General features: G+C 39.9%; 1 protein-coding gene across 1 annotated transcript; it reads right to left on the bottom strand.

The window, feature by feature from the left end:
* Nucleotides 1-9: 9 nt before the first annotated feature.
* On the bottom strand, nucleotides 10-22,748 carry LOC124278392 (acyl-CoA-binding domain-containing protein 5-like). Its single transcript, XM_046714107.1, has 12 exons — nucleotides 22,668-22,748; nucleotides 18,822-18,942; nucleotides 15,986-16,058; nucleotides 14,190-14,409; nucleotides 13,080-13,277; nucleotides 11,517-11,604; nucleotides 11,422-11,434; nucleotides 8,101-8,560; nucleotides 6,420-6,625; nucleotides 4,977-5,006; nucleotides 3,625-3,734; nucleotides 10-2,374 (listed from the first exon to the last, which is right to left on the bottom strand). Exons 1-12 carry the CDS (start codon nucleotides 22,732-22,734, stop codon nucleotides 2,359-2,361), a joined length of 1,602 nt encoding a protein of 533 aa, XP_046570063.1. The 5' UTR covers nucleotides 22,735-22,748; the 3' UTR covers nucleotides 10-2,358.

Here is a 22,748-nt window from a genome sequence, read left to right as displayed (position 1 = left end):
ACACTTCACTTGTAGCATGGAAATTTTATTTTTCGATTTTAATAATTATATTTCTGTACAACAGACACACATCAACTAAGTATGTACATCATCAATATGATCCTTGAGACTGTATTGGTCATCACACACACAGATGTATACAGTGAGCAAATCTAGGTCAGTCTATATAAAGATCATCATACATTCAAGGTTTCTCTCCTGCTCGCAACACTCATCGTCATGGAAACTCAGCTTTCAAACAAACTTCACTGAACCAGCATTAGGTAACGGTCAAGGTGAATGAGTCAAGAAAACATTTACATTCTGGAGTAACACATCCACATGAACCATGAGGGGGGAGTTCTAAAGGAGGAAACAGACCACCAGTGTGTGAGGGAAGAGTTTAAAGCTGCTTCCAACACACCAGTGGATTCATAGGTGGAATGCAAGGGTGTGTACTCTGCCCCCTCCTATTTTTCCTGACACCTTTATTTTACAAAATAAAAACCACACTAGTTTGTGAAATAGATCTAAGATGTCAGCACCCATGCTAGTGATCCTGGAGTGACTCAAGACCTTAATGAAACACGATCAACAATTCATCACCTTAATCCTCTCACATCTCACTAACCCAAACTGATCTCTGGTTTCCATTTGTCAGTCCAAACATGCCTCCACTGATTTCCATCCACATAAGACTGAACACACCTGTCAATCCCGAGTATACAATATGTCAACCTTCCACTATAGAGCTGATATTCTGTCTTCTCCATGCACAAATCATTGCACAGAAAGGTGCCATTCATTCACTAATACTGCTAAAATACTTCTCATTATGACTATGAAAATATTTTATTGAATGTCAAGGCTCATCACATGAAAAGATGACCAGCACAGAAATGTACAGTAACTGTCAACAGAATCTGACTTGAGATGGCCTGAAATGTGCTCACATATGACTATCTTCTAAGTGAAACAAATATGTCTTGTAGCAGTAATCTCAGGCCACATTCAGTGAGATTACAAATATTGCTTGCTGGACATACTGAAGTCATTCTTAAGTGTTCATTAATTAAAATTCCTGGATTTACACATACTTGTGCAAAAATTGTGTAGCTAAGGCCACATCCAATCCAATCAAAGCACAGCTTCTTTCAAAGCTGCAAGCTCATCCAATTACAACCCAGTTACTCCAAAACACTGCCACATTGTCCAATCACAGCAAAGAATACTTCCAATTGATTCAAGCTGTTAAACACATGGTGTGTTTACTCATACCATTTACCATTTGTCATCATATAAAAACATGCCTTTCAAAAATCAGAGCTTCTCACTTCCCAATTGCACATATGCATCTTTTACACATTTTATTATGAATTTTTTAAAACAATCAATGACTACATTCTTGCAATGGAAACATGTTCATGTATAACTGTACACACACTGAAAATCATACCAGTAATATCACAGCTGATTATAGAACACATTCATCTGTATCATTGAACATACACATGCTGGTAGCACTAATGGCAAGATTTTCCACTTACCACGATTAATACGTGCACATAACACTCATTAGAACATCTACAGTATAAACCCTTTGCAATCAATACTGAATAGAGGAGATCAAAACTGCTTCCATAAAACAGTTGATTCAAAAGCAATGATGATTGGATAGCCTCGTGTGCACCAGTAATAAAAATATATATTTTCTGTACTGTAAAAGTAACAGGGAGTGCATAAATTTTCCAATTTTTATAGCAATATCACTACCAACAGACGCTCAAAAGAGATGGTTCACACATTATGCCTATGAAGAAATTCAAGCCTGGGCTTTTGCATTAGAAAACCTTTCATGAGGCTACCCCACCCTGAAACAAAATGCTTTCTTATAATTGATATGCTACACAAATGAAGTTAAAGAGCACCCATTCTTCCATATTTCAATAGTTACTCTGTCATACCATTCGTATTCTTTAACTCCATTTGAGCAGTATACTGTTATTTTGCAAATGCATTGATGTCTGAGAATCAAGATTAATTTCTTTAACATTATGAATGAGACGGTGGGAAAACATGTAGAAACTAGTAGAAATCAATGTTGAATCTAAACTTGAATTCATTTTGTCTCATAAATTAGGAAACTGTTCAAATGTTCAGAAAAACAGAGATAGATGAAGTCATTCCAAATAAATTCAAAACAATATATCACTCATTTTTCTCAATACATATGAACCAATCAAAGCTACATCTGAATGTTTTTCATTGTTGTCTTATAAAATTTGGAAATTGTACATAACACATTGCCAATGTACACAATCTCATACAGCTGCTATCATTCATCCTGGTCCACTGTCAGCCTAATGCATGGGCTCAACCTCACTGCAAGGATCTCCTGAAAAAAGGAGGACATAGCATTAGAATCCAGCCATGTTTCTCATCCATCACCTCATTGCCCTGTAGTACTGTCAACACAACATTCTATATGTGTTGGATCTTACAGGGGTTATACACTAAACCTTTAAGCTGCCTATCAATGACAAAAATCTGTTGAAAGAATAATCTGATATGGAAGGTGAGTGAGTGAGTTTAGTTTTACGCGCACTCAGCAATATTCCAGCTATATGGCGGCGGTCTGTAAATAATCGAGTCTGGACCAGACAATCCAGTGATCAACAGCATGAGCATCAATCTGCGCAAATGGGAACCGATGCCATGTGTCAACCAGGCCAGCGAGCCCGACCACCCAATCCTGTTAGACGACGCCTCTTACAACAAGCATGGGTTACTGAAGTTTCATTCTAACCCAGACCTTCGTGGGTATGAAGGTAATATCATGCTTGGAATATATGAAATTGGAGCCATATATTGTTTCCTATGGTTATTATCAAATGACATGTTGTTATCAAACAATGCACATGGCCCTTCATCCTACCATTACAACATCTACAACGGCTTCAACGAATGTATAGTTTATATGAAATAAAAACAAGTTGAAATAGTTTCAGTCTCTTTCAATAACTGACAAGAAACTTGAAACCCAGATCAAGTAAACCGTTAACAGGTAACGGGCAAATAACTCTAAATAAAAGTGAACGAATCTGGTACTTCCTGTACATTGTGCTGCGCATTTATCACCATAAGTCAATTACTAAACTATCGATAGTCACACATACTATCGATGCATTAATAGTTTTTGGTTTCTACCATCGAATAAACTGCTATCGGAGACTCAGCAATAGCTGACTGACTGACTGAGTTTATTTTCACGCCGCTTTTAGCAATATTCCAGCAATATCACGGCTGGGGACACCAGAAATAGGCTTCACACATTGTGCCCATGTGGGGAATCGAACCCGGGTCTTCGGCGTGTCGAACCAACGCTTTAACCACTAGGCTACCCCACCGCCCCACTCAACAATAGAAATCCATCGATAGTTTGATGCATCGTTACAGCCCTAATTATGACATCATCTACAACAACCCCTGGTTCTGGAATTAGAATCTAGAACTACATCAACAACTACATGAGTACTGCAGCACAATCTAAACAATCATCATCATTTAGATTAACTACAATGCATACACAATGTGGAACATCTACTGCCTTTCATTGGTTGACCACACAATAATAAACAAACCTACCTTTTCCTCTTGAAGAGCACGTTGATAAGGTAGTGAGCAATGAAGGGCCACAGTATGACAAAAGCTGCACTCTTTATAGACAGATCAGGAAATGGCCACCAACTGGGTTTCTGAAATAAAACGTGTATGTATATTCATATTGTTTCTATGTGTGAGTGATATATATTGTGTATTTCTGATATATAAAGAAAAGAATATGGAATGAAGTTTTCATATCCAAACAGTCTCAAAACTATCGTAGACAACATCACTTCATCCATTCATCCATCTATCCATCTATACTTCCATCCATGCATCACTTCATTCAGCCATCCATCCACTAATCCATCCTCCATCCATTCATTCATCCATCCATCCGTCCACCCATACATCCATTCATCCATCTGTCACCCATCTCTGGTCATTCTAGTCACCACTGTGTGGAAATGTGTTTTGTTAAAGAGAATATTTGTTCATATTCTAAACCCTTATTCAAATACTTAAGAAGATGGAAGTTTGTGAGAGTTATGAGAGAGGAAAGTGGATTTTTAACTGTTTATTACCTATTTATAACATTGATAAGGCCGGTGGCGTAGCCGAGTGGTTAAAGCCTTTGCTTATCAAGCCTAAGACCCAGATTCAATTCAACAAAAGGGTACAGTGTGAAGCCCATTTCTGGTGTTCCAAACCATGATATTGCTGGAATATTGCTATAAGCGGCATAAAACCTCATTATTATGCAAGCATATTTTTCCGGCTACCTGATTGGTCTAGAGGCGGTCACGTGACCGTCGACAGAAAAGCATATTGACTCCAACCCAGGTCCAACCAAAAGTCATATTGACCTGAGTTACTATGACGTCAAGCTATGACAACATTCACGTCCAGCTATGACGTCATTCTATTGTTTACATGTCACAGTATTGCTGACTGAACGGTATTGGTTAGTAGTGAAAATAACATTACTTTTCTTGACTAAATGGACATGTTTTGGATTTTAGAAGCTTTTTTCGGTAATTACATAATAAAACAATATCGTCCTCGGTCAATATTGCTTTTCGCTGGTCCATAAAAACAGGTATTGACCTCATCACCAGTCTATAATTGTATCACATTGACAATAGCATAACGGAAACAATGTTTCATTCACAATAACTTCATATGGCCATCAGAATCCTTTGGATCCTTTGTAAGTTCCCTAGGGTACATCCCTGAAGAGTATATTGACTCTGGGACAGCTCAATCCCCTTAATGCTGAGCACCGGGGAGAGTAACAACAAGTACTAGCTCTTAACGTATTTTGGCATGACATGGTCAGGGGATTATGGAGGAATTAGCATGTTTACATCGCTAACATTCCCTTCAATACTCACCCTTGCTGACCTTCGCCTCTGTACCTCCTCCTGAAATAGAACAAGACTCTCTGTTGTCATGATTCTCAGATAAAGGCTACTGTGTATGAAGGGCCGTGGGGTAGCCTAGTGCTTAAAGCATTCGCTGGTCATGCGGAAGATCCGGGTTTCGATTCCCCACATGGGTACAATGTGTGAAGCCAATTTCTGGCGTCCCCGCCGTTATATAGCTGGAATATTGCTAAAAGTGGTGTAAAACCAAACTCAAGGTTTGAAATCCCTTGTATTCAAGTGCCAACAGAAGATCCCTGTGACTTAATAATCACATTGTTAATTACAATAAACTGGAGCAAGTTTTATAATCTGAAGCCAGTTACCAATGTACTTTTCATTTCAGTAAAACAGACAAATGCACAGCAAACCAGGACCATGTGAACGAGCTTTATGAAAAGAAGTTCAAATAGACTGCCCTTATTTAACGACTGTTCCATTCACCAAATTCTTGTGATAACATACACATTCCTGACAAAAAGATTAACTCAATAACTCTGTCACAAAAGAATGGGATACTTTTTCTTTGGACTGGTTTACAGTACCCAGACCTTCAAAACAAGTTGAACAAGTGTTTGCCACTGATATGGCAATGTCCCCCGCCGCTAAAGAATGGAATATCTATATTTACTACTTTTTATTTTTGGGTCACACACAAGATGCCTGAAATGACTGGTGTCTGCATAATCACCTGATGTAGGCTGTCAACATACTTGAAAACATTGGGTGCAACAGTCCATGAGATATCGCCTTTAAAAAGCAGTCAAAGTATTGTGGTGAAGATAAGGTCGCTGCTGAATACATAGTCCCCTGTTCCGCGTTGCGGCGGGGGACAAAAACACAATGTTAACAGCCGTATTTATTGAAAACTTTGTGCAAACCATATAGAGCACTGAGCAAACAATAACACATCACACATGGAAACAGATTCTGTAGAAAAATCTGCAATGTCTTCAAAATTGATTTACATTTCTTGATGTAAATGTAGATATGGATAATCTGATCTACTCATTCAAATCTTGGCTTAACATAACTTGGCATAGATAGGAGTGAGTGAGTGGGTGAGTGAGTAAAATTTATAGTCACTTTGGCAATATTTCAGCCATATCATGACTTAAAAAATTCATATTTAAAGAATGTTATATCTTAAAGTCTGTCTGCAAAGGACAGTAAAAGAACTAGAATATCACAGTTAGAGATTTAAAACTAGCAAGTGACTTAAAAGTTGACACTATTTAGGAATTACAATATAAAAACAGGCTATAGATCACTAGCAACTGAAAGTAGATCACCATACTGACATGGATAGGAGGGTCTTATTATTTTCCAGAACAAACTCTTGGACACTGGTCAAGCATTCTGATCCATCACACCAGTACCTGCAAACAGAGCCACCACATTTCACCAACCTACCTCAGCTTTATGCCTGGACAGTGTCTCCAGTGAGCTGAGTCGGGACAACACCCCACTCATGTCCTGCTGCAGTCTCACCATGGCGATGGCAATCTGTTCGTTTACATCCCCCGGGTTGTTGGGGTCACTGTCTCCTCGGCGACCACCCCCACCTGATCCCGAAAACAACCCCCGTCGACTTCCACTTCCTGAACCTGAGTTGGAACCTGCAACACATGATATGGCAATCGAATCACAGATCTCTTGACTTACCCATCCTTGATAATCTCCAGGGTATATGTTACATTCACTCTCCACTATACCCTGGATGCATCCACGGCTTGGCCCGATAATTATATTACCTCCCTTTGGCTGGCTCCGCAGTCTCACAGTAGCAATCAGCGAAGCCGCCGTTACATCCGAGCTTGCCAGTGTCAACAAAGATAGCGGTCGCAGTCGCGAAGGTTTGTTCGCAGTGCCACTAAGATTTTTTTAGGAAATAATACAGACAAATTGACAGATCCGTAACTTCAAAAAAAATATATGAAAGAACTCCTTCTACCTCTTTCAGAGTACCTGTGCATCAATTGTGTTGCCAAGTTTAAACGGTTAGATAATTTAAGAAGCGAAAGTGAGTTGTGATTGGTTCGCTCAACTTACCGGCGTAGACACCTGATTGGATCAAAAAGCCAGCCAAGGGAGGTAATATAATTATCGGACCGTGGATGCATCCAGGGTATAGTGGAGAGTGATCATAATGTATACCGTGGAGATTATCGAGGATGGACTTACCCTGACGCAAGAATGATTTTATGTCTGCTTCTGACACCATCCACATACACCTGTTTAAACTAACTGCAAAAACAAATAAACTAATTCTATTCTTACAGTTTCTTCTTATTTTAACTTGATGCTAGGCCACTCCTATTCATTATGTTAGGTCATTTAATGTTGTCTCTGTTTCATAACTGCAGAAAGAATTTCTAACATGATTAATCTAATGGAAAGCCTAGTTTGTATCACCATATGTTTTGCAAAGAAAATAATATCAGTTCCTCAATGCAAAGTGGTCCCAGCCTGTCCCCTGTCTACAGACTGCAACTAGATATCTGTCCTCTCATGCCAAATCAGACCCTATCTCTGTTGCCAACAGAGGTCCTAGTCTGTCCCTGTTCAAAGACTGCAACCTCCTACCATATCTGTCCTATGTACACACTGAATATTCAATCTGCTGCCACCTGTGGTCCCAGTCTGTCCCCTGTCCAAAGGCTGGTAGCCCCCTACTACCATGACTAGATACATATGTACACAACTGAATATTCCTGTACCTCTGCTGCCACCTGTGTTCCTAGCCTGTCCCCTGTCCAAACCTCTGCTGCCACCTGTGGTCCCAGTCTGTCCCCTGCCCAAAGGCTGTTAGCCCTCTTCCCACCCCTAGATACAGTGTGTACCCATGGCCTCTGCTGCCACCTGTGGTCCCAACCTATCCACACGCCTGCCCAGCTGGTAGCCCTGGTCCCATGGTATGCTACCTGTCCAAAGGCTGGAATACGCCCTCCCACCCACCCCTAGACACCCATACACAACCCCAGATCACCGTACCTCTGCTGCCACCCATGGACCCAGTCTGTCCCCTATCCAAAGGCTGGTAGCCCTCCTACCACCCCTAGATACATGTGTACACAACCCCAGATCACCGTACCTCTGCTGCCACTCGTGGTCCCAGTCTGTCCCTTGTCCAAAGGCTGGTAGCCCCCCTGGCGTCCCTTCTGCGTATCCCCACCTCCTCTCATCTGCGCTGTCTCACTGCTGGACTGATTGAGGTCAGAGGATATTACACTTTCTTCACTGAAATCTTGCTCAAGTCTTGCACGACCCAGACTCAACTGGCTTGTGGCTGAGATGTTCATAGAGTCCTGAGATGGGGCATTCACGAACATACTCTCCGAAAGGTAGCGGCCCTGGCTGAAGGGATATGTTCCCGGCATTGTGGCCGCCTCCAGCCCTGATGGACCAGAGTCAGGTTCTATGGGAGACACTCTGCCCGAGTGTACCTCCACCTCAGTGTGGACGATGTTGTTCTCACTGAAGCGTACATGGTTCCCGGCCTTGTTGAGAGGTGTAGAAGCACTGAGACGAGTCTCCTTACGAGGAATATTCACCTAAACAGTATGAATAAAGCAGGTAGCATTATATAACTGATCCATTTACAAACAAAGCATCAACAGACTGTGTTTGAAGGTTTTACATTTGTAGAAGCTCCATTCACATATATATTTGAATAATGATTTACCTCGACTCACAAACATAGGAGTCCAGGGACCCCAATTATTAGTTCTAAGGGTCCTTGCAGGCAATATCAGGGTCCTGTGAAGTAACAGTGTAGAGAACTGTATGTTTTTAACAATTTCTTTACAGCCTGGAATGAATCATTGATCGTGTGGACTGATGGATGAAAGGGTTTAGTCTCTATTCGCCTACATCTCAATTCGCCCATCCCATTTCACATACAAAAATACTGTAGGCTAATTGGGATTAGAAATTGCACCCCTACTCTTATAATGAACCTGACTCACTGGTCAGTGCCATACTACATCTTGATCGACTGTTGTTATAAGGATATGTGTTCGATTCCAACGAAAAGTGTACACAGATAGGTATAAGGTGTCCAAAGTAGAATTGTTTGCACCTTGTAATTCCTTTTACCAATGTAAAGTCAACATATTTGTCTCTTATGAAAATCAGTTGCCATCACTAATCTCTAAAAGTGACAAGTTGGTGGATCGGTGAAGTTGAAGGCTGATTTTCTGAATTACCTACAAATACCACCATCATACCTTGTATATCCTGTGATTAGATGGATTGTATGTTGCCTAACATCCAAATTCACTGTTGTTCTGCATGCACAATATGTTAATGACTATAGAAAGTCTGAAGCCATATCATGGTTTCTTTCATGTTTTATAACCTCAAGCTTTATGAAAATAGAATCATTTTGGTACCTTTGTTTGGTGTAAGTGAAATAGCACCACTTAGTGTTCTTTTCACAAACAAATCATTGTTATATCTATCTTATTCATCTGGGAGACAACAGGTGGAACTTTCGGTAAGTACAAATAAATTTGAAAATGCATCGAAAACTAAATTACATCGAACAGTTTGGAAATTGTTTATCTAAATCTATAGGACATGTGGATATAGACTGTTTACAACCAGTTTAAGGCTTTCTCTTTGTTTGGTCTCTGTGTCTATCGAAAAGTTTTATCTACCAAATGTTTCAACTGACATTTGTATTCAAAGAAAGCACATCACAAATGTTCAAAACGCTTGAACTATTTTGGTATTTTTATGTATTTGTAGGTAACATAATACATTTGTTCTGAAGATCACCCCTTTAGGACCTCGACGCGGCTGGTCACCTTATCAAGTTGAAGTGAGATTCTACCATGCCTTCAGTAAATACTGGATTGTGGTTAATCAAAGTCATACAGAGGTATATAATCACGTTATATACCTCTGATTTTCCAATACAGTATGTATTATTTTTAATCTTAATAACACGGCTATGGTAGAATGGAGATAAAATTATAATAGCTCTAAATTTAGTATTTAAAACTTCACGCTACAGGTAGGGTTTTTATTCAAATTTAGAGCTATTATAATTTCGTTATAAACCTCTAATTTTCCAACACAGTATGTTTATCTCCTAAATGGACATCTGCACAAGTTAACTTCCTTAATACTAATGTGATATGATGTGAATTTGTGATATGATGTGAATATCATTGTGATCGGGAAATGACAAATAACAGAATAAATAAATAACTGACAAATAACAGAAATAAATTCTTTTTGTCCTTCAACTACTTTAACTAGAAGAGTCCACTTTTAGATCATAGGGGTGCCACTAGTTTACCATTGCGTAATCAACAGTCAACAGACCATGAAATGTTGTTTTAAGACTGTAGGCGAATTGGGATGTAGGCTAAATGAGAACATGCCGGATGAAATTATGCAAGTAACTGCTCTGAAAGAAACAACCAAACACTTAGCAAATTCATAGATGTGTTGTGGGTACAGAGAATAATAAGAATAATATCATCACTCTGGACGCAGATAATTATTTTCTACATCCAGTCTCTACAGTTGTGCATACTGGACGGCCATTTGTGTGTCGCGTAAAACCCTAATCGATACCTATACAAGTTCTGTTAAGGTAACAGGAAATCACAGTACTGATGTCATGCCAAACGTGTAATATGAAGGTTCAAATTGTGTTAAGTAAGGGCATTTGTCAACAATTTGGTAGGTACTTAAGTTTCTTTGAATGGCATTGTTTAGAAGTTGGAGAGTAATATACAGACAAACTTTATGGATATACAACATCTTTAATTTGGTAGATGTGACGTTTTGATACAGATTCTTGTATTGTTGCATTCAACATCAAGCATACTTGCTTGACAACGATACAAGAATCTGTATCGAAACATTGCATCTACCAAAGAAAGAAGTTGTTTATCCATAAAGTTTGTCTGTATAGGTACTTAAGTTATCTATGTTTCATCAGTTTTCCCATCTGTAAAATCTATTTTAGCGTGAACACTTTAACAACTGGGCTGCCTCATTACCCCGATGGTTGTATGACTGAGGTAATATTGTGCTCTGTTTACCAGAACAGTGTTATGTTCACATGGTTACCAGCACAGTTGAGTATACAGTGGCTCTGTGTTTCCATAGTAAGAAGTGCAGTTCCACATAATGTGGTTGTGTATGAGAACAGTTGAATATACAGGTAGGAGTTATTACCATGGTATACAGAGTTATGTTACTATGGTGGAATAGTTCAATATATAGGGTTATGTTACTATGGTGGAATATACGGAAGCAGGGTTACCAACAGCTGAATATACCAGAACAGGGAGTTATTACCATGGTTACAGGACTAGTTCAATGGAATAGTTCAGGAATACTTCAATATATAGGGTTATGTTACTATGGTGGAATATCATGGAAGCAGGGTTACCAGAACAGGTTCAGGTAGGAGTTATTACCCTGATTACAGGACTAGTCAATATATAGATGTTCCTCACTGTCACTCTCCAGAGTTACCATGGTTACAGGTCACTGTTACTATTGTTCACGTGATTGGTTACTCTCTGGCCCTCTCCCTCCATGCCATTGGTCAAAGGATGTTCATCATCATCTCCTGTGAAAATCATAACATGCTGAGCTAACCCTAGTGTTTGTTGTTTTATATCATTTGCTGGAACATCTGCTTGACAAATTTACAAAAAGAAACTGAACACCTGAAGAAAATCTTTGTAGAACTTAACAACTATCCATCCCAAATAGTCAACATAACCATTGCAGCTACTCTATCACCTTCCATCAACATTAAGATCTCAATTCACTACATAGGTAAACTAACCGCCTCCGTGGTGTAGTGGTTAGAGCGTTCGCCCGGAGAGCGGAAGGTCGCGGGTTCGATCCCCGACCGCGTCATACCCAAAAGACGTTAAAATATGGTACTTGTTGGTCCCTGTCTGGCGGTCGGCATTAATGGGTACAACAAGGACTGGTCGGCTCGAGTCAGTATAATATGTCTGAGTGGGGTATTCATGCTTCACTGCGGCATGGTATCTCAGTGGGCTAGCACTATATAACCAGCTTAAGTCTGGGCTAGTACAAGCAGCCGCACATATACATACACACGCATGCACGTCGTCATATGAGCGAAATATTCTCAGGCACGACGTTAAACCCAATTTCACCTCACCTCACCTCACATAGGTAAACTATCTCATTAAATCAGCAAACTCCTAAAATAAGCAGGCAGAGAAAGCACCTTCTCCTCATCTCCCAGTCTTAACAACCTTCTTCAAGGTTACAGAACAAAATCACCAACTATCAACAACAACAACCTGAAATATTATTTACAAAATAAACTGTGATTGTGGACACGGCTACATAGGCAAAACATCCTGACCCATCGACACTCAAGTGAAAGAACAGCAAACTTCTGTTACTAAATCAGCAAACCAAACCCGTCATAAAATAAACTGGACTGACATCATCATATTTGCAAACAATCAAACTGATTTTAGCATGTGCAAACTCACAGTAGCTGTTCACATCATAATATAACAAACGCCCACCATAAACCAAGATCAGGGATATTTCATCTCATCAGCCTATGATGCACGACTCAACTAAGCCCAGTCAACTGTGTAAACATTTCCTTTCAAAACTATCCCTTGATTTTACATCCCTAGCTTCCATCTCTTATCCCTTTGTTAATTCTGTGGCTTCAATCAACTTGTTGCCTAGCCAATGTTATGTTAATTATGTTGCTCCTGTATTTTCTTGGTTATATACTGTAAATATATACATGCCCTCCTCCTCATGTTACATTCCGGCTTCACAATGGTACAAGACTCTGTAAATGTCGCACTCACAAAAGAAAGTTGTTTTTTTCCTCAAAATGTGTTATTGGTGTACTGCCTAAAGGGAGACAATTCATATCTACAAAACAGTTACCTCCCTTCCTTCACTATCTTTGAACAATGCACAGAGATAGGCAAGTTTTCTATTGAGCATTGTTAATACATGCCAAGAATGTAAGACTTTGGAAAGATAAAAATAATATATTTTTATAAACAAAGAGTGTGAAATTTGTCATACCATTCTGCTTGCCGCTGTTAACATTGTCATTTTGGTCCAGTGATTTGATATTAATCTGGTGGGTATCCGTCTCCGTGACCTCTCCACCAACTCTGCCTGTCTGTGACACTGCTTCCTCATTGATGGCCTCTTCACCACCTAGGCCTGCCCGCAACAACGCTTCCTCTACAATTCCTGAGTGGTTCGTGGAAGATGCATCTGGACAAACCAAGAATGTTTAACATCTCGATACTAATCCATGGCATGGTTATCAGTGTTAAGAACTTTTAAAGTTTATAATTCTGTCCTCTTGTTATCCTCAAAGGTATTGACTTTTCAGACTACCATACCTTTAATATTTGTAAATTTTCTTATATTCCCATGTTCATTCTAATCTCTACACAGAATCATAATTTTCAAAAAACTTTTAAATTCAAATAATGTTTCCAAATATTCATGATATATACCATGCACATAATTCAACAACAGATTTACAAAGTTGCTTTAACAACACACTACAAGCAGAGTGAATAGGCGTTTTTAGTTGATGTGTTTAATGATTTAAACCCTAACCCATACTAGTTTACTATCTGTATACTATGTTAGACTTGACATCAGTTTGTGACACACAGACAAGTGAGAGATAAATCATATAACAGTCTGAGACATTAATGATGATGTCTCATGTTGAACAGGAACGATTTTATTACAGATTTCTCATGTTATCAAAATACTCTATGGTTTGACCACAAAAATGAAATGCTTTTTCATAAACCTGTTTGCTGAAAATTTGTCTACATGAAATATGACTTGATCTTGGTTGGTTTGTTGTTTAACACCGCACTCAGCAATATTCCAGCTATATGGCGGTCTGTATATAAGCAAGTCTAGACCAAACAATCCAGGGATCAACAGCATGAGCATCAATCTACACAATTGGCATACAATGACATGTGTCAACCAAGTCAGCGAGTCTGACCACCCGATCGTGTTAGTCAACTCTTAGGACAAGCATGGGTTGCTGAAGACCAGATTTTTCATGGTTGAAATATGACTTGAAGAAAACAGTAGTTCTTATAGATTTCCAAATGGTTTAACTACAATAGGAAATGTGCTGCATGGTACACCCACCACTTATGTCTCCATTGACTCGAGGGACATCTTCCTTGTCTGGGGACGACTTGTCCTTCACCATCAGCACCTTGCCCTCTTCACGTTCTGGTGATGACCTCAGTGAGCTGCTGTTGATTGCATTGCCTATGGGAGACTTGTCATCCACCAGTTCATAGAAGGTCCCTAATGTGTCCATAAAATCTGCCACCATCTGAGTCTGAGGCATTGTCTCGATGATCTAAGGTGTAAGGTGAAACAAGTATACAGTTGAGGCATCATTCAGATGATCTCAGGTGAAAAAGCACACACTCTGAGGCATCGTCTTGATGATCTCAGGTGAAACAAGCACACACTCTATCTGACTGAGGCATCGTCTTGATGATCTCAGGTGAAACAAGCACACACTCTGACTGAGGCATCGTCTTGATGATCTCAGGTGAAACAAGCACACACTCTGACTGAGGCATCGTCTCGATGATCTCAGGTGAAACAAGCACACACTCTGACTGAGGGAAACAAGCACACTCTGACTCAGGCATTGTCTCGATGATCTCAGGTGAAACAAGCACACACTCTGATCTGAGGCACTCTGTCATTCGATGATCTCAGGTGAAACAAGCACACACTCTGACTGAGGCATTGTCTCGATCTGATCTCAGGTGAAACAAGCACACACTCTGACTGAGGCATCGTCTCGATGATCTCAGGTGAAAACACAGCACATTGTCTCTGATCTGAGGGCAGCACACATCTCAGGTGAAAGGCACACGATGATGATCTCAGGTGAAACAAGCACACACTCTGACTGAGGCATTGTCTTGATGATCTCAGGTGAAACAAGCTCTGACTGAGGCACTGACTCAGGGCATCGTCTCGATGATCTCAGGTGAAACAAGCACACACTCTGACTGAGGCATTGTCTCGATGATCTCAGGTGAAACAAGCACACACTCTGACTGAGGCATCGTCTCGATGATCTCAGGTGAAACAAGCACACACTCTGACTGAGGCATCGTCTCGATGATCTCAGGTGAAACAAGCACACACTCTGACTGAGGCATTGTCTCGATGATCTCAGGTGAAACAAGCACACACTCTGACTGAGGCATCGTCTTGATGATCTCAGGTGAAACAAGTATACTCTGATCTCAGGTGAAACAGGCATGACTGAGGCATCATCTCGATGATCTCAGGTGAAACAAGCACACACTCTGACTGAGGCATCGTCACCGATGATCTCAGGTGAAACAAGCACACACTCTGACTGAGGCATCGTCTCGATGATCTCAGGTGAAACAAGCACACACTCTGACTGAGGCATTGTCTCGATGATCTCAGGTGAAACAAGCACACACTCTGACTGAGGCATCATCTGATGATCTCAGGTGAAACAAGCACACACTCTGACTGAGGCATCTCTTGATGATCTCAGGTGAAACAAACACTCTGACTGAGAGCGGCTTGATGATCTCAGGTGATCTCAGGTGAAACTGTCTCGATGATCTCAGGTGAGGCATTGACGAGGCACCAATGATCTCAGGTGAAACAAGCACTCACTGAGGCTCTGATCTCAGAGGCATTGTCTGAGGCATTGTCTCAATCTCTCAGGTGAAACAAGCACACACTCTGACTGAGGCATTGTCGATGATCTCAGGTGGCACACACTCTGACTGAGGCATCATCTCGATGATCTCAGGTGAAACAAGTATAGTCTCGATGATCTCAGGTGAAACAAGCATGTTGGCCATAAGCTAGCAACATGACCAATACGTTCTGTAACAAAAGGCAAGTTAATTGAACAACAGGTTACTTACAACTTTGAGTGCATCCACATAATTCAACATAGCTTCTTCCCTTGGCATGTCCCCAAGCTTGTTCCATGCCTCCCTGGTGAGAAGATAGAAATATGGCATCAGCACTGTATAAACTTGCATGGCAAGCAGTCCACGGACATATATTTGGTCTACTGCTTACTATTTTTTCAGTATGAATTAAGTCTTAACACATGTATCATTTTTAGTGAGTGAGTATGGCTTTAAAACCACTTTTACACCCTGAGTTTTAGCAATATTACAGCTAAATCATGATTGGGGGCACAAGAAATGGGCCTCACAGATTGTACCAATGTTGGGAATCGAAACCATACCTTCAGCATGACCTGTGAATGCTTTATCTACCAGGCTACCCCACCTCTCTGTAAATATTTATTTGAGTTTACTACTGTCTATTACTTACAGGAATCAGGATAATATATATACAGTGAAATCCCGATGAGTCGAATCGCTGGGGACCAAGTAATAAATTCATCTTATCGATGTATTCGAGACATAGGTATGTCTATGAGGGTAGAAAAAAGACGATCCAGTTCTTATTCCTCCACCTAAGCATTTGTTTATCTCATGATTTCCCTATCCCTAATAGGGGCACCTTATCAGTTCCAGTCTGATTAGCACAGACAGTGATTCCCGTTAAATCACTAATCTGCCTTTTGAACTCACCCGTCAATGGCGGAAAGGTGTGAGCTGCGCTGGTTTGTTAATTTGCTCAGTTTGCTACACCAATCAACTTCTCATTGACTGACTTCGGGCTTATGTATACAAGATTACTATTGTTTGAATCGCATGGGACGAAATTTCCTTCTCGAGTCATCATGTGTATTTATTAGACGAATTCGTGTAACCGGTATTCAAATGATGACAACTATTACAGGGAATGGTCGGGACCGACAGGTACTTCGAGTTATGCATAATATTCGAGACACCGGCATTCGACTCATCGGGATTTGACTGTATATAGACTTTGTAGAGCAAATACCCACCTCAAGGATGTTCAGTGGTGCTAAGGACAAATTACTATATTAGCTCTGTTCACCCAAGGTGCCTGTGTGGCGCGCTAGATGTTTAACATTCATATGACCATCTTAATCCACCGGGTACCCATTCACTGCTGGGTGTACAGAGGCAATTCATGAACAAACCCACTTGCCTAAGGTGAGACCACATGTGTGATATGTACATTGTTGAAGGCAGGACTGAAGTCCTAGGAACTCCCAGGAGTCAACTTGCCAAGCAGGGTCACTAATCCAAGAACTCTCTGACCAACGTTGCTTAACTTCAACTGATTTGTGATCTGGGTTCTATGCACAAGACCACACACCACGACTTGTACAAATTGCCTTCTGTTATACATGGGCCTGACCGAAGCTAGTTCATATAGTTAGCAAATTCCAATAATGTCAGCTTGTGAAAAGTCAAGAGTGAGTAAGTGAGTTTGGTCTTACACTGCTTTTAGCAATATCACAGTAGGGGACACCAGAAATGGGCTTCATTGTACCCATTTGGGGAATCAAACCCGGGTCTTCAGCATGACGAGTGAACACTTCGACCATTAGGACCCACTATAGAGACTGTATATTACTGTCTATTGATTATTGTTAGTTAGACGTGTCTAGCTGTGAGTTTATGTGACCTGTTGCACACTTGGGGCAGCCTACAAACAAATCACATGTATTGACCCGTGAAAGATTGATCTTCAGTAACCATGCTTGTCGTAAGAGGTGACAACAGGATCAGGTGGTCCAGGACTCGCTGACTTGGTTGACACATGTCATCGTATCTCAATTGCGTAAATCGATGCTCGTGCTGTTGATCACTGGATTGTCTGTATTTCCAGACCGCCGCCATATGGCTATATAATATTGCTGAGTGTGGAGTAAAACTAAACTCACTCACTCACTAGAAGTCACCTGTAGCAACATTTTAGGGGAACTGTTAAGAAAATGTCTGCACATTGGTGTAAAAATACCCAACAAACTGACACAGTGGAAGAAAATATACCATTAGACAACTGTAAACATGGACAATACGCAATGGGAATGCCAATTAAATATTCTACTATTACTATGTGAAATACTCGAATTTGATTGGACAATCAATAAAATTAGACACAATCAATTTGGATTGAAAATGTGTCTATATTTATGACTGCTTCACTGCGCATGTATACACTACTTCAGCTTGCCCACCAACATGGCTGTTATCAACACAACGGACCTGATGGAAATGTTAATAATAAAACATTTATTAAAACTCAAAAAATACAATTATATGTTTTTTTCCTCCACAATTATTAGGGAACCTCACTATCATATTACCTTCTATTATAAGAATATTCAAACTCAATTACAATGTACAGCCACCAGTATTGTTTCTAGGTTTTGGAAGATATGGGCCCAAGGCCCAAAAATGTATGATTTTAAGGGATGCCAGAAAATTTAGAGGGTCCTGAAAATTTCAATACATGGAAATAGAAAAGATAACATCACAAGTCTAATCATGGCATATTAATAAAGTGATAACTTTCTATAAAGGTAGGTTTATATTAGAAATAGCTATACGTTCGGTTTCAAATGGAATTTAGACACTATCAATTCAGTCTAACATTCATCTAATATTTGTACGTTTATCTCCTAACTGTTAAGAAAATGTCTGCAGAGTTGTGAATAATTACCCAACAGCCTTGGATTAAAATATACCATCAGACAACTGCCACCATGGGCAATAAACAATGTGAATGATAACAGGAGATTAAATATTCACTGGCTGAAATTATTATCAACAGCCCTGCAAAATATGTCATGTATATACCAACCATTTTGCCTTCTTGACCAGATCCCAGAAGCTTGGCTTGACATCGGTACATGGGCCTTCCGTGGCTTGTTTGTAGAAGCCATAGAATCTAAGCATCATCTCATTGGATGGTTGGAACGAACCTAAACCAGAAGAGTGGACAAAAAACAAAAATCATGTGTCTAGAACAGTTACATTAATGTACATTAAATTACATGAAACAACATATTAGCACAGAAATTTGGCGTCCCCCTGAGGGGCATTCTCTTCCCACAGAGGTTACTCCTGTCATATCTTCCTACGTAACCTCTGTTCTAATACGGCCCTTTCATGGTGTGAGCGTTCAAGACTCGTGATTGGAGGCCATCAGATTTAGTTGTGCAATCAGCGACGTTGTTTCAAAAGTGATCATTCGCAAGGCCTCGGTAATTTCCGTATGCTTTGAGAAAACTAAACCTCTTCTCCTGCGCGATGCGCAAACGTTTCTTCTAGACAGAACTCAGTCATGTTATGGCGGATCAGTGGCGTCTCCATCGCCCTCGTTGACAACGGACAAGCTAGCCATTAAACGTCTTGTGTGTAATATCAACACAAGTCCCCGGCAGATGGGGGATATTTGTGGCCCCACATTTGCTTGTGTTAGTCAAGTTGAATCTAAGTCGATGTAAAACGTGTTCTGATTGGATTGAAAGAAGGGAGATAATTCGTGTTGCGATCTTTTGCCGCTAGGGGATTTTACGAGAACCGGGAAATATGGCCGTGTTAGAACAGAGGTTCGTAGGAAGATATGACAAGTAACCTCTGTGGGAAGAGAATGCCTGAGGGGGTAAATAAGTCCCATTTCATTTGAAGTATTTCAATATCTACCATTGTTTTAATAGCAAATATATGATCATATGTTTATTTATCTTGTATTTATGTGTGTCCTATTTATAAATTATAATATACTCATGATCTTTTAATCACATTGTTATCCAGAACACGAGAAATGGGCTTCACACATTGTACCCAGGTGGGGAATCGAACCCGGGTCTTCAGCGTGATGAGCAAATGCTTTAACCACTAGGCTACCCCACTGACCCCAGTTGAACAATAACTGATTGACTGAGTTTGGTTTTACGCAAATTTTAGCAATATTCCAGCAACATCACGGCGGGGAACACCAGAAATGGGCTTCACACATTGTACCAATGAGGGGATTCGAACCCGGGTCTTCAGAGTGATGAGCAAATGCTTTAACCACTGGGCTACCCCACTGCCCCAAGTTGAACAATAACACGCACATGAACATGTTAATAGTGGGAGAGTTTTAATTAATGTTTCTGCCCTGTAGTAAGTTAATTAGATTCTTCACTCTCTCATGTGAAGCACAACAGGTTTCCACAATATCATGCAGCAGCAGCTTCATCAGTTCAGGTTTCATAGCTGAAGAATGAATATGCTACCATCATTAGTTTTGGAAAATATTTGTAAAATCAGTTCAATGTCTTGTTTTGACATACTCTTACCCCTGTCTGTTCATGCTGTTGATAACCACATTTAACAGCAAAAACTTTACTAGGGCAGTATTCTTACATCTTATATACCGGTAGTGAGTGAACTTAGACTTACACTGCTTTTAGCAATATTCCAGCAACATCATGGTAGGGGACACCAGAAATGGGCTTCACACATTGTACCCATGCACAGAATCGAACCCGAGTCTTCAGCATGACGAGAGAACGCTTTAACCACAAGGCTACCCCACCGCCCCTCACATGTTACATAATGTATTGAATTAGTTTTCACAAAAGATCAATTATCGCCAGCATCGTTATAGAAACTGGTTTAACATTTGTCATTTCATTGATTACGTGCATGTTTTACTCCAGCATCACAAAACCAAATAACAACCATGCTTAAATGCACGGTAAAATAGATGAGGGGTGTCATGTGATTAGTTGATATGAACAAAAACAATTCCAAAGACAAGACTCAAATTTAGTTCTGTCATTACAATTCTGGCAATTGAAAGTAATCATTTCATATTCATAATCATATCAAAAATGAATGAAATATGTGAAACTGAATGTGATACCAGAGACAAAGAACCCATGGAGATTGTACAGATGTCCTTGATCATGTACCAGGCCTACTGTCTGCCGAACAGTTACTGCCGCTTGCACAGTTCTGGTCAATTACAATTCCGGCATTTTTTCCCACAGTATTTGACAACAATAAAGGAAAATTCTTCATGGTAAGTAACATAAGAGAAAAATTAAACTTTAAGGTGATGAACCCTATAAAAAAGTGTTAACATGGTCGGGGGGATGTCACACACTCTATATAATGGCAAGGTCACGTTCACAAAAGTCATTGTTTCATTCCCTATCAAACTACATTTAAAAAAACATTCAACTAGTCACACAATCAATTATTGGAGGTTGTGAAGTTGTGAGAAAACATCTATTTGTACTGCCATGATTCCCTTCGGACATATTATATAAAAACACGATCGGCAGCAGTGAACAGGCTGAACAGCTAATCAAGTATTATAATTAATTCTGTTTCATTAATTTAACGAATAGCAGAATAATTTTGTAAATACCACTAAAATATGGCGATAACTGTTCGGCAGACAGTAGATGATGGTGACAACGGCCACAGTTCATCAGCAGGAAAGTTCTATTTTCACTGTCTCCATTTCTTCTGTGGTGTAACAGAAATTGATTCAAACCAGATTGAGGAATAGTCTGAAAATGTTTCTACCCTTGGGCGCAGCTTTTCACTAGGTGGGCCAAATTTCACTAGGTAAATAAATATGTGAGATTTTGCTAAGTTATCAAAATAGTAATCCAAAATTACAAATTATGAGCCAAATGTTATGAAGGGGATAATATATTTTTAATATTTTGGATGTTGTATTTATCAATAAAAACAGGTGATCTTCTTATTTCAATTTCAATTTTACATTTTGATAAACAAAGAGATAAGCAAAAACAAAATCATCGTTAAATTTTCAGTAGCCAAATAAGCTGGCAACATTTCAGAATCTCAAAGGGGAGGTGGGGTAGCCTAGTTTTTAAAGAGTTAGCAGAAGAGCCGGGACCGAATTGCCACATAGGTACAATATGCATACTTATATATATGATATGTGAAGCCCATTTCTGGTGTCCCCTGCCTTGATATTGCTGGATTTTTGCTAAAGGGGTGTGAAATAAACTCATTCAATCAATCATTCAATCATAATCTGGGGCGGTGGGGTAGCCTATTGGTTAAAGCGTTGACTCGTCACGCCGCAGACCCGGGTTCGAATCCCCACATGGGTACAATTTGTGAAGCCCTTTTCTGGTGTCCCCCGCCGTGATGTTGCTGGAACATTGCTAAAAGCGGCGTAAAACCAAACTCAGTCAGTCAGTCAGTCAATCATAATCTTAAACAAGAACGAAATGTTTTCGCGACAGGACAGTTGAAAGGCAGCTTATTCGCATACTGATATAAACTTTTTTCAGTAATAACAACAATGAGCAGATAATCTGGTCACTTATTTCTTGTTGTGACCAGTTCTATTATCTGCATGGATACGGAAGATTCAGACAAATAATAACTGCTGACACATGGTAACTCCTGAGTTATCAAATGTTCGACTTGTCTTAGAATATGCACCATCAAGTATGTCAACTGTAGGTCAAGACGTACAAGATACGATGGTTTAACGATCTAATCATCCACACTTAGATAAAGCTAAGTTGTCACTTGACTGGGAGAGCTGATCCGACCTGTAATGAAAACTGCGCCGTAAATTCAACAAACATTACGTTGAGAAGCACCAGCACTGATAACGTTGTTCTCTATAATTCATGACATCGCAAACCTTGGTTTTGCTTACCATTTTTCGGCAAGGATCGTATAACTTTGACAGCCGCATCAAATTTGGCCTTTGGAGTTGCATCCATGTTTACTTGTTGTA

Source organism: Haliotis rubra, unplaced genomic scaffold, assembly GCF_003918875.1.
Source record: "Haliotis rubra isolate DU_JTF1 unplaced genomic scaffold, ASM391887v1 Scf236, whole genome shotgun sequence".
Classification (NCBI taxonomy): Eukaryota; Metazoa; Mollusca; class Gastropoda; order Lepetellida; family Haliotidae; genus Haliotis; species Haliotis rubra.
Note: the sequence above shows the minus strand (reverse complement) of the source record. Positions and strands in the feature narration are given on the sequence as shown.

What these genes read in the sequence shown, in the direction of transcription:
- LOC124278392 (XM_046714107.1), bottom strand. Translation starts at nt 22,734, where the DNA reads ATGGATGCAACTCCAAAGGCCAAATTTGATGCGGCTGTCAAAGTTATA. An exon ending in ACGATCCTTGCCGAAAAATG is followed by an intron (nt 18,943 to 22,667) that starts GTAAGCAAAACC and finishes CTTCTGGTTTAG; the next exon opens with GTTCGTTCCAACCATCCAAT. An exon ending in CTGGTCAAGAAGGCAAAATG is followed by an intron (nt 16,059 to 18,821) that starts GTTGGTATATAC and finishes TCTTCTCACCAG; the next exon opens with GGAGGCATGGAACAAGCTTG.